General features: G+C 38.6%; 1 protein-coding gene across 2 annotated transcripts in view; it reads left to right on the forward strand.

Moving 5' to 3' along the window:
- PTPRN2 (protein tyrosine phosphatase receptor type N2) overlaps positions 1–12819 on the forward strand; it is a 1102513-nt gene that overhangs the window by 1075615 nt on the left and 14079 nt on the right. For both annotated transcript variants that reach the window (XM_074985055.1, XM_074985056.1), the window contains one exon: positions 1001–1065. In XM_074985055.1, the coding sequence (XP_074841156.1) occupies positions 1001–1065 (65 nt within the window). The remainder of the gene's footprint in view (positions 1–1000; positions 1066–12819) is intronic.

Genomic DNA, 12819 nt, shown 5'->3' on the forward strand with positions numbered 1-12819 from the left:
ATCAATAAAAATAATTTTGTTGATAAAAAACGAATAATCAATTGGTCCACACATGCCCATTTTTAGAAATATTGGGGAGGGAAGTGGGAAAAAGTCTATTACTTAAAGCCTTAATTATGTTTGCTAACAGCAGCCATAAAAGAACATCATGCTGCCAATTACAAGCTGCTCCCTGACAGGAACACAGGCTGCATTCAGATGAGGGAGCTTTGCCTCTTCACAAAGCTTGGTCACACATCTCCGAGGGAAGATTGGAAATACCCTTAGGTTAAAGATATTTTTTTTAGAAATCACATGATGGTATTCTCTCCCCACCCCCAGCTACTTGCAGCTGAAGCAGAATTAAAGCAGGTGGAGGGCGGGGGAGGAGGGGAAGAAATCAATAGCGAAATATATTTTGAAAGCAGACGGCTAGCTCCAGTTTCTTGGTGAAGAAAGAATTTGATCTTTAAATAATAAAATTTTGTAAGTTCTTGAATGGGAGTTGAGGAGATCAGAGTGTTACTAAAAGGCAAACGCACCACTCCTGTGCATATGCAGATTAACCTAGCTGACCACATATAAAAGAAAGCAATCATTTTTGGAGGATTCTTGATGCTGTTCTATTCCCCAGCTCTCCTGTGACTGTCCCATTGTATGATCCTTGATCTGGGATACAAGATTCCATAAGCTTGTTATGTGAACACTTTGTGAATAGAAATGGCTGCCTGTTCGAGGATTACTGACCCTTTCATAGCTATTTAATTATTTTAAAATAAACACATATTTGGGTCCATAAAATAAAGCACTGCTACCCATGTAGAACAGTAGTTAATCCTACATGAACAGCTTGTGCTAATTAAGGCCATTGCAAGCTTTCGTCCTTCTCCTCTTATTCTTGTTTCCCTCCCCATCTAACCTCTCTTCCACTGTGTGAAACAGTGTAAAATTAATGTAGCTACCTTTCTCTTGAGTCTAGATGCTCATTGATGATTTTTTCTTTCTCCCTTTCTGTTGGCAGTGACGGTGCAGGAAGAAGTGGTACCTACATTCTAATTGACATGGTTCTCAATAAAATGGCCAAAGGTGAGAATCAAAAAGCTTGTGGCTTCCTCAGTGCTGAAAGCTGTGGTAGTGTTGCCATAGTAACATACAGAGAAGTATTCACAGAAGGCACAAGAATAAATTAGAAGCAAATTGTACTCTTTACTCAGTGATCTTAAGTTTATGTTTCAGTGCTCATGTGATTTTAAGAAATGAAGATGTTTGTGAATAGTGTCTATACATATAGGCAGTTGGAACAGGCAGGACTTGTTACTACATTATTTAAATGTATTAAGAGCTAAGAAGATCTTTGAACTATATGGTAAATATTTAGCATTGTCAAATCAATAAATGGGTTCCTTTCAATGTGTCGTGTAAGCAATTCAGCGACACACCAGCAAACACAGTTACCTGCCTTTTGAGAAAGGATGTTGCAGTGAATGTGGCAATGGAATGGAATGGAATGAGATTTGGCTGATTTGCTCTGTGGACTCAGCTCTGTCATTGTCTGTTTGCCAGATTTTGGACAGGTCACTTAACTTCCCAGAGCATCCATTTTGCCTATCTGTGAAATGCATTTTTTAATAAAGGATTTTACTCCACAACTGAAAATCATAAGTCACCAGCATTATTATATACTTTTATTTAAAAAAAAAATTCTAAGGATTACCCTAGGGGAAAGATGCAGCACTCTTTTTATTCCCCAATAAATGTCTGATTATGGAAATGTTAGAGTACATGGAGAAAGTCATTGTCTGAGAAAGAGGCAATAAAGTACATAACCTACTGTGTTAAAAGTGCAATAGTATTCAGAAATGATCCACGTTAGTCATTTACTTGAGTGGGAGCACAAGCAAGCCACTGCTGAACACTTTTGAAAATCCTACCCTATGTTATAAGGACTTGGTCAGTTAACACTTTACTTGCATGTTGTACCCCTTTCACATCATTTCAATCTGTTTTATAGTCTAAAAGTGTGTGGTTTTTAGGGGTAGGGAATGTGTTTGTACTGCACCTGGAATAAATAGTAGTCTTCTGTCTTTTCATCCCTGTTTTTTACATCCCTTTTTTGGAGTTAGAGCTGTGGCCAATCATTCTAATCACATTAACCAATATTTATCAATTAAATGAAATACCTTAGTCGACATCTGATATATAGTTTAAATATTAAATTCATGTTTTGCAATTTTCTTTTTCTACTGAAATTGTCAGATCCCAGAAATAAGGATGTTCCTTTCCTTCAGATACAGGAGTTTGACATTTCTTCTCTGCATCTGACTGCTAACACGTCTCATCAAACACACACATAAAGAGCTGTATTTTGTGCCCTTGAGCATCATGTGGACTTGCTATTTATGTGAAAAGAAATTGTGTGCCTACCTTATGCCAAGTCCCAAACAGAAAATTTTCCATCAGAATGAGATGATTTTTTCCAGTCTCATTGAAAAGTGTATTTGTGTTTTGTGAAAAATATGTAGGAAATTCAGCTACTTAATACACTTACGTTTTGAGTGGCAACTTGATGTCTCCTAATAATATCTGTGATACATGGTAAAACTGATGTACGCTGCTATTAAATATTTGTTATACTCATTTCAGCCTTCAGCCAGGAGAGGATGTGATGAAAACTAGATTTAAAATATATGAAATGTGCTTGCAGAGAGAAATAGGTTAGAAGTATTTTTTAGCATTGGGATTTCAAACACTTAAGGAAGGGTTGACTTTGTTGTAAGAGCACTAAAGAATGCCATTTATTGACTCCATTGTACCATGTAATGTCAAATTCCATTTTAAGTGTGGGCTTAGTGTTGCACAATACAAGACAAGTCATGTGAAACTGGCCAAAGAAAGGAGTCACAGGGCTTTTTAGATTGGTCACCCCCATTTTGTTCTTGACCTGCTCCCCTTTGCCAATGGGGGTGTGCAATTTGAAATCCTCTGACCTGGTGCTTTGGCTGTAGTTTAAATGAAAGATCAAAGGGCAAAGCAGGCATCTCAACCCTGCTGAGGTGGGCCTTTCCCAGGCTGTCACACTGTGAGGCAGCCAAAGGTTTTGTTCTGACAGGAATCTAGGCCCAGTCTGTGAGGCCTACGCCTTCTTTGTCTGGCCTGAGAAGTTTGAGGCCCAGGTTGAGGATCCAGTGTTCATCAAATGATCAAAGGCCTGAAGCCCTGGACATGAAATCTTTCTTTCCATTTCCTTTTCTTAAAGAATGAATTGCACGAGTACCAAAGAATGCCATTTCCAAAGCTTTTATGTGGAGGGCTAGCACTAACTTTAGAGTCCTTCAATTCTAAGCAGAAAAATGTAAGTGCACTTTCAATCTGGGCCCAGCTGCAAGGCCAGCATCTATGAAGATTTCTTTCAAAAAGGCTTTTAAGGATTAAGGCTTCAGTCTTTCAAAAAAAAAAAGACTTTTAAGAATAATTTGAGTTCTTGTTCCACTGTCTGGTTTATTAGAAAGTAGACAATAATGCATTTTTAAATCAATGTAAATAGAGGACTATTTAGTTTCAGCAGTGGGAAAGTAGAAAACAATCAATAAAACATTTTGGCTCTTTAGTGGGGTATTTAATGGGGCAAATTTAGAAAAGGGAGCTCCTTTTTCATGGAACGATTTACTTTTCTACATTTGAAATGGCTTCTTTGAGACATTTAACGGTAAATGCTTTTATCGTTTAAAATTTCCACTCTAATCACATCGTAAATTAGTGCTAATACTTCTGTTGTAAGTTCAGATCCGCTGTTACTTGCAGCTGCTCAGAGTTGCACTAAACTATATTGTTTTATGCACTTAAATCAAACAATTGATTATTAAAATTATTCAAATTTATGGCAGCAGAAATCAATTGGCAAGAATTTCCTATTCCTTGATAAGTGATACAGCTGCAGTCATACAACATTTGCCAAATTAACCTAAACATCCACACACACACCAAAAAACTCCCAGACTAGTAGTACAGTACGTCAGTGATGTTTGCGTGGGTACATTAAAGCTAACACTGATCATAGAAATGGCACTGCCAGAATACTTTTGTCATAAATGTTAAGGATTTCCTCCTGCATTCTGTGTTTGAGTAGAGGGCAGGGCTTATGAAAAGATCTCATGATGCTGAGGGAAGCGGTATGCTGAGTAAACACATTCCAGTCCCCAGTTACCATTGTTATTCAAACAACTTCAGCATGCATTTTTGGGTGTCCCTTTGACTATGTACATCATCACGAAGGATTTCCTGCTGGGCTGTCTGTTTGTAATTAATTATGACGGACTCTTTATTATAAATATAGTGGCTGTATCTGTGTTTTGTAAAATCCATTAGTTTAAAGGTGCCATGTCAAATAATCTAATTGTATAAAATTGGAATAGTAAAACAGATGATGATGATGGCATTCATTCTGTACCAAATTTTCAATATGAGCAGTCTCTTCAGCTTTAGTTTTATGCTCTGCAGTCACTCATCACTCAGATCAAAAATGTCCAAAGTATTCCTCTAGCTTGGAGTCAGTGAAAAGTTTTATATTTAAGTTTATTCTTATATCTAACAATTCCAGTAGCTTCAGTGCTATACTTTGCCATCCAGGTATTTTTGCTGCGTGCATTGGTTATATTATTCCTTATGCAGAACAGTGTTATAATGGGAACCTAATCCAGCTCCTGTTGAAGTCAATAGCAAAATTCCCATTGAGTTCTGTTGTCTCTGGTCTAGTCTTACTGAAGGCTCTAGGACTTGACAGCTCTAAATGATGGTATTCCTTTTCAATTAACAGTGGACTGTTAAGGGAGGTACAGAAAAGCGCACAGAGAATGCCACTTTTTCAGTTGCCAGATACACATTTTTAGTCCAAGCTTTGCTCTTGAGTGAAAAGTTTAGAGGTTTCCTTTCAAATCAGTGTGCACTTTCAGTGTTTGAATGAGGGAAGAAAATGACAGTTCGTGGTCTTTTGATGATGAGAGAATGCTTGCTAGAATGCATTTCAGAGGCCATTTCCTGTTATGAATTGCAACATTCTTCCTCAGATGTTCATACTAATTCAGCAGGAGTTTGTTTAGCTGTTTCTTACAGGGCTAGAGAAGCTGATTTACATAAAATAATCCATCTTAACTTCCTCCCAAAGCTGCAGCAAATCTGAACTGCTTGGGCTTTTCATTTTTGAAAACTCAGAAGAACTTCAGTATTCTTCTCTTCCTCACCTTTCTTTTCTGCCCTTCTTCATTCTGGTAGTGACCAGAAGTGTTGAAATACTGCAAGAGGCTATTATTGGAGTATTTCCTGGCAGGATGAAAGAAAAAAGGAATCTGAAGGAAAATTATATGAGACTTCCAGTTTTGTTTTCCTCTTCCAAGACTAGGTCTGGATAGTGCAGATAATTATTTGAATTTTGGAAAGTAATTGCTTGTGTTTTGAAGCCATTAAAATTTAGAAGTGGGAAAATGCACAGTTTCAAATTCTGTTGAAATTCATTATACGTTTCAGAACATGAAAACCAAAGTAAAGATTGGATGTAGCATAGCCAAACTCAGTGAATCCTCTTCCAAATATGGAAGCTACAAGGATTCCTTAGTTCATCTTATCATTCATCACTACCAACAGAAATATGCTGAAGTATTTAGCTAAACTGATCCCTTTTCACTAGGGTCTTTTGCTTATTTATAACACAGCTCTAGCAAGCATAGTAACCTGGTCGGGTCACCTGACCTCCACTGAGAAGAAGCCTGTATAAACAGGGTGGCCATATTTCCCTAGGCTAAATATGGGACACCCTGGGATGATGCCTTTCCTGACACCCAAAATACAGTGCTGTCCCAGCCAAAATGGGATGGATGGTCACCTCACGTATACAAGGCTAATACTTGTATACATAGTATTTTAGATTGGATTTAATGTGATTATTTTTATGCTCTTGTATAAAGATTAAGCCAAATTCTATTTTCCAGTTACAGTAATGTAAATATGGAGCAACTTCTTGGTTCTTCTGTACTGTCAATCTGAATTTATACTGGGGTAAAAGACAGTAGATTTAGTTCCATGAGCCGGTTTCCATTGTAAACACAGAATTTATGGAGTGTGTATTACATTGTTGATGGACTAAATATAGTTTAAGGAGAAGACTGTCATTATTTGTTTGATATGTCAGAGACTGTGAAGTGGAACTAGAAAGTGGTGGAGCTCCTGTGAACAATTTAGGGTAGAAAAATTCTTGAGTTTCAAAATAGGCAGTTGGGATTTGTTTGTTTTTGTCTTTTATGTTTGATTCCTCTCTCTCTCTCTCTCTCTCTCTGTGTGAGTGTCTGTGTGGTCAATAATCTCTGAAATGTTACACCTGCTTTTTATGGAGAGACAAGGTAGATGAGGTAATAGCTTTGACTGGATCAGCTTCTGTTATGAGAGAGAAAGAAGCTTGCAACATTACATAGAATTCTTCAGTCTTACACCTCTTCTTCAGTCTTTTTCTGAAGACAGTTCTTTGCATCCATGCATACGTATTATATATTAAACAGAGCAGTTCTACAAGTGAGTTGGTTTTATGTAATGTAATTGGCAATGAGTTTACCAGGAAACACAATTAAGTGACATTGCTTGTTGCTGGCATTCCTACCACATCAAAAACTACACAGGAAGTGTTGCCCCAAGCCACAGGCAGAAGTGCACAGTGGACATCTAGGTTGATTTTTATTAATGATAGAGCCTTCCAGGAAAGGCAAACTTGTGCTACTTAGGGCAAACAACTTGAAGCACATTTTAATTCTATAATTTTCTGCTTTTAAATAACACATTTGGATGAGTAGCATACCATTTATAACTTTTTGAATGGTTGATTGGTGATGTAAATAGTGCATTAATAATAAAGAAAACAAAATCTATGAAAATCCTGAGCATTTCAGCAAGTTTCTACTGAAAAATGAGAGAGAACTCACTGGAAAGGTGGTGGTGGTGTTTTATAGTTCCCTGAGCACATTCTGAGGACTGATTGTGCTGATGTTTTCCTTTATGATGTACAGACGTTGTAAATGAAACACAAACAAGTTATTGATGTGATTTTTTTTTCTTTTAGAATGCTTTCAAGTATATGGTCACAGATGTAGCTCTGTGGGAGATGTTTTGTGAAACTCCTGTGCAATTCTGGTAATTTTACAGAAGGCTCTTGGGATTGAAAGTATGATAGAAAGCAATCCTAATTATTCAGGGTATGGGGCACATGAATTGTGAAGAAAGATTGATCAGACATGGACTATATCTTGGGAAAAGAAAAGCTAAGGGGGTCCCCATAGCGCTTTGGAAGATCCTGAAAGGAATGTATTGATGCCAGTAAGCAGCTTGAGATAGTAACTAATTTGAAAACAAGAGGTCATTGACTGAAGCTGAGGAGGAGACAAGCATATAAGGAATTTGGGCAGCATTTCTTTACACAAAGGATAGGTTAGGATATGGAACAAACTGAAAAAGCCGGCTATAGAAGTAATGTGCTATCAGCTCAGTAAGCAGCTGGGCAAATATGTGGAAAATGAGGTAAATACAGAATGAAGAACTACATTTTCGCAGTTAATCTTATGCAGTCAATCCAGAAGATGGATTTTAAGAGAAGTTTTTAAGTGACCAGATGGTAGTCCTCTGGCTTTAAAGTTACAATATAGTTTATGACACTGAAGTATAATTTCTGTGCAAGTTTAAACCAATTACATTTCAAGTGTTCATAGACTTACCCAGAATTATTGCATATCTTCCTCAGTTCATTCTGTGTAGTATCTCCTAGATCCTCTGCCACTGGATAATGTACTCTCAATAGAAAACCAGAATAAAACAAATACAACTTTTGCAATTGAAAGATCTGTATGGGCCAGCAGCATCCCAGTGATAGTCTGTGTAATGCATATGTGCACATTCCAGTATTGGGTCCAAGAAGGAGCAGAATTTTTTTTTTTGAGCAAACCACTAAGCACAGCACTTGATTCAACAATTGCCTTCCAAGTGACAAGCCTACCTCTTCTGGCACAGATGCTGGAAACATTGGATTGTTCCAAATCATAACATTTTGAAAGAGCTAAGGTGGGGTCATAGAGTACCCTGTACAAATTTGATTTAGAGTTGCTCATACCTTTGAAATACAATCCATTTGTATGCGTGTATAAGGGAATGTATTATGGAATGCTACATAGTTCATGCTGATATGAGTTTGAAAGGGTTGTGTATAGCTGTTCCTGTTAAAACAAAAAAGCAGTCAAGTAGCACTTTAAAGACTAACCAAATAATTTATTAGGTGAGCTTTTGCGGGACAGACCCACTAGTTCACATCGTAGCCATACCAGAACAGACTCAATATTTAAGGCACGGAGAACATCACCTTGATCATTTTTTTCTGATTTGTCCACCTTGATTACTGTAAGTGGTCTTCCCTGTGCCTGTTAGTATGACTGTAACATTAATCATTAAAGCACTATGGATTTTAAGAATAATCTTCTGTTACCTGCATCTACTGTTCAAGTACAGTAGCTAGGATGGACTCTTGTAAAAAGCAGAGGACCGTCACCTCCCACTGAGTGGGAGTATCTAAGTGTTAAAATAAACCCAGTCCTGAAAACAGTAGAATTTGTTTGGCTTGGTACAAGTCAACATGCCTTAACATCCAATTAGTAATGATTGGCTTCTGCGTTTTCATGCTGTCCATAAACTGTGTATGGCAGAGTTAACTCTAGCAGTTATCGCAAAACTTGTGCAAATTTCATCTCTGCAGTTACTCAATCTTCTGCAGTGTCAAAGGATATTGGCTTAAAATTGACATGCCAGTACACACCCTCAAAGCCCTACAAGATGGTTGAAATTGTGGTAATTTAGAGTGGGTGCCAGTATGTGGATGCCCTCTACCCCATATATTTTATATATGGGATGTACAAACAGACCTGTGCTTGATAACTAAAATACTTTTCCTTCAGAATGCATGATAACTTCAACATACAGTATTATCAAATGTTAATAAAGATGTATATTATAATGTTATTCTATAGCATAGTAATATTTGTGTCATGCAAATTTTTAAATTATTTTTCTTTTCCTTTCCCTTTGTACATGCATACTTCTCTTGTAAATTGTGAAAAACAGATTGATTGCAGATTTGAAAGAAAAAAAATTTGTGTCTATATTGACTGGACAAGAAGGTTTCTAATAGGATTAGAGTAAAATGTATTGCATCTGGATTGAAAAAGTGACTATGACCCACCAATTCAGTCTAATATTCTTATTCCCCTCCTCAGATATGCACACTGGAATGCACTTTTTACAACAGAGTGGGGTAACGGGCTTTCACTGAAAACTCCAGTTTGTATCTGTGATCTCCTGTATTAACCTTAAAAATTTGTTGGATTTTCTTTTCCTCCTATAAAGGGTTACAGCTTCACTTACTCTATGCTTAGGCTTGTCTTTGTTTACACTCTACAGCAGATGAAGCAAATGAGAACTGCTTAATTTTTTATAATTTCTATCCATCCCCTTGATTTAATTTTTTTATGCTAAGACTATATCTAGATTGCTGAGAACGGTCAGGAAAAGATACACAAATTGTGCAGCTCATTTGCGTATCTTTTGCCGACAGTTCTGTCAGGAGAGGCTTTTCCGACATTTTGCTTGCCCACAAAGGGCCACATATCAGAAAAAAACCCTGTGTTGAGACTTCCCTTCTTCCTTGTGGAATGAAGTGTACAGGGGTGCCAACAGAACACTCCCGACCAAGAACTTTTGTTGACAGAAGCCTGTGCTCTAGACATAATTGTTCTAAATATTGTTCACAAGTGTATTTTCTTTCACTTGTGTATGAGACAAGACAGAATAAGGAAGAAAGAAGAGGTCTCCCTCCCTCCCTGCAGGGTCTTTGATAGCTGGCAATGGTGCCTTTTAGCCTTGCCAATGAGGTATCCCCTTATATTGGAGAGCCTGCCTTGGGGGCCATGTCTCCCAAAAAGCATGACTTCTGCCTCCTGGGCTCCAGCCCTAAATTGTGCCTAGCTGTGTTGCACAGGTGTGCCTTTTTTATTTAGGTTCCATGTGGTTACTTTCATATTTCCTTCCAAAGTGCTGAAAAGAACAAACAAGAATAAGTCTCATATGTTGTTGGATTTGGAGTTATTGCTGGGGTGCCATCAAAACTAATGGTCAGTGAACTGGCAATATTCTCCCAATATATACATACTCTATGTTCAGACATCTGACTTTTGTTGCTGTCATTATACTTCCGTCCTTTAAAGTTTTTTTATGTATACTATTTTTCACCATTTCATAACATTACAAAAATGATACTCCAAAATGATTTTTTCATGGCATATCTGACAGACTGCAAATACAGCACAATGCATGTCTGAAGCTAAAAGGTTGCCAGTCAGCAGCATCTTACAAATATTAATTTGATCTTTTTCAGCTTCTAGCAATATCATTGAGAAGAACTGTCCTATGAGCTCTTCAGGACTGTTTCCTTGTAGATTTTAAAGACACGTTTTAATGGGACCTAACAAGATCCTTTGCCCTTAATGAACTAATACAAAATCTTTATTATATAGTAAATATAAAAGGGTACATTAAAGAAGAAACAGCTCACAGGAATGAAATGTAACACCTACAAGGCACAAAAAGAAAAACATAACAGGTCATTTTCTGTATTCTCTTTAGTATTCCATTTTTCTTCTAGAAAAACAAGAAGTCTTGTGGCACCTTATAGACTAACAGATCTTTTGGAGCATAAGCTTTCGTGGGCAAAGATCCGCTTCATCAGATGCATGAGTGGGGGTGGTGGTTTCAGAGGGGTATTTAAAGAGTGGGGTCCCAGTAAGAGGGAGGGCCAGAGCTGACAAGGTCTATCCAGCAAGGTGGAAATAGCCCAGTATCAACAGCATTTATCAAAAGAGGAAACAACAGTTCAGATCAGACGGGGGATGTGAGCCTTTGTCAGAGTCTAATGGGGAGCTATTAGCACCCAGAGCAGAGAAACTGTCCTTGTAAACTGTGAGCCACTCCCAGTCTCTGTTTAATCCATGGTTAATGGAGTCAAATTTGCAAATAAATTGCAGCTCAGAGATTTCTCTATCCATTTGATTTTTGAAATTTTTTTGTTTCAAGACTGTCACCCTTAAACCTGCTACTGAGTGTCCAGGGAGTTTGAAGCGTTCCCCCACAGGCTTCTGTACATTACTGCTCCTGATGGCTGATTTATGTCCATTTATTCTTTTACGTAGAGACTGTCCAGTTTGGCCAATGTAAATTGCAGTGGGGCATTGCTGGCACATGATGGCATGTATTATACTAGTAGATGTGCAGGTAAAGGAGCCTCTGATGGTATGGTTGATGTTAGGTCCTGTGATGATGTCACTGGTGTAGATATGTGAGCAGAGTTGGCAGCGAGGACTGTTGCAGGGGCTGGTTCCAGGCCTAGAGACACTGGTTTGTGATTTGTAGTGGCTGGTGAGGATTTGTTTAAGGTTGGCAGGCTGTCTATGGGCGCGGACAGACCTGCCTCCCAAGGTCTGTGAGAGTGAAAGATCATTGTTCAGGATGGGTTGCAGATCACTGATCATGCGCTGGAGAGGCCTTAGGTGGGGGCTCTATGTGATGGTCAGTGATGTTCTCTTGTTTTCCTCGTGAGGCCTGTCTTTTAGCAGGTGGCTTCTAGGTACCCATCTGGCTCTATCAATCTGTTTTCTCACTTTCTTAGGTGGGTATTGTAGTTTGACTAAAGCTTGGTATTTGCAAGTTTGACTCCATTAACCATGGATTAAACAGAGACTGGGAGTGGCTCACAGTTTACAAAGGCAGTTTCTCTGCCCTGGGTGCTAATAGCTCCCCGTTAGACTCTAACAAAGGCTCACAGCCCCCTGTCTGATCTGACATGTTTTTTGCTCTTTTGATAAGTGCTGCTGATACTGGGCCATTTCCACCTTGCTGAATAGGCCTTGTCAGCTCTGGCCCTCCCTGTTACTGGGACCCCACTCTTTAAATACCCCTCTGAAGCCACCACCCAACTCATGCATCTGATGAAGCAGGTCTTTGCCCACGAAAGCTTGTGCTCCAAAATATCTGTTAGTCTATAAGGCGCCACAGGACTTCTTGTTGTTCTTGAAGTTACAGACTAACACGGCTACCTCTCTGATACATTTGTTTTCTGTTGCTTTTTCTTACACAGCTCATCATTTCTTCCTTGGGGATACAATGGAAGTCCTAATAATCCCATGTTTGTAACCTCACACTCCAGTGTCACAACTATTTAAATAGCAGTATAGATTATCTATCTAGTGCTCATCAGCATACTAACTGAGCACCTCACAACCATGAATGGATTTTGTCAGAAACAGCCTTAGGCATTTTGCCACTCAAGGTGGAAGGTGTTTCCAGACTTTACCCCTCGGGTGTTGACCCCTGGAGCCACCTTGATTGCCCACCCTTAGAGCAGACCTGGATTATATTGTCAGCAGTATTTCATTTTCCAGATGATGAATGAAGAACACAGGAGCTATGTCTACACTACAGACATGTTTCGAAAGAAGCTCTTCTGGAAGATCTCTTCCGTAAGAGTTTCTTTCAAAAGAGTGTACCCACACACAAAAGAGTACATCAAAAGAGTAATCTGCTCTTTTGAAAAAGAGTGTCCACACAGCCCCCACTCTTTTGAAAGAGCAGGCCAGGGATTGAAAATGAAGACTGTTCTTTCAAAAGAAGGGCCCTGCAAAGCGTCTACACGTGTTTTCTTTCGAAAAGAGGTGCTCTTGCTGAAATGGGAAAGAAAGAGTGATTTCGAAAGCAGCACCACATTCTTTCAAT

This window comes from Carettochelys insculpta, chromosome 2 (genome assembly GCF_033958435.1).
Source record: "Carettochelys insculpta isolate YL-2023 chromosome 2, ASM3395843v1, whole genome shotgun sequence".
In the NCBI taxonomy this organism is placed as follows: domain Eukaryota; kingdom Metazoa; phylum Chordata; order Testudines; family Carettochelyidae; genus Carettochelys; species Carettochelys insculpta.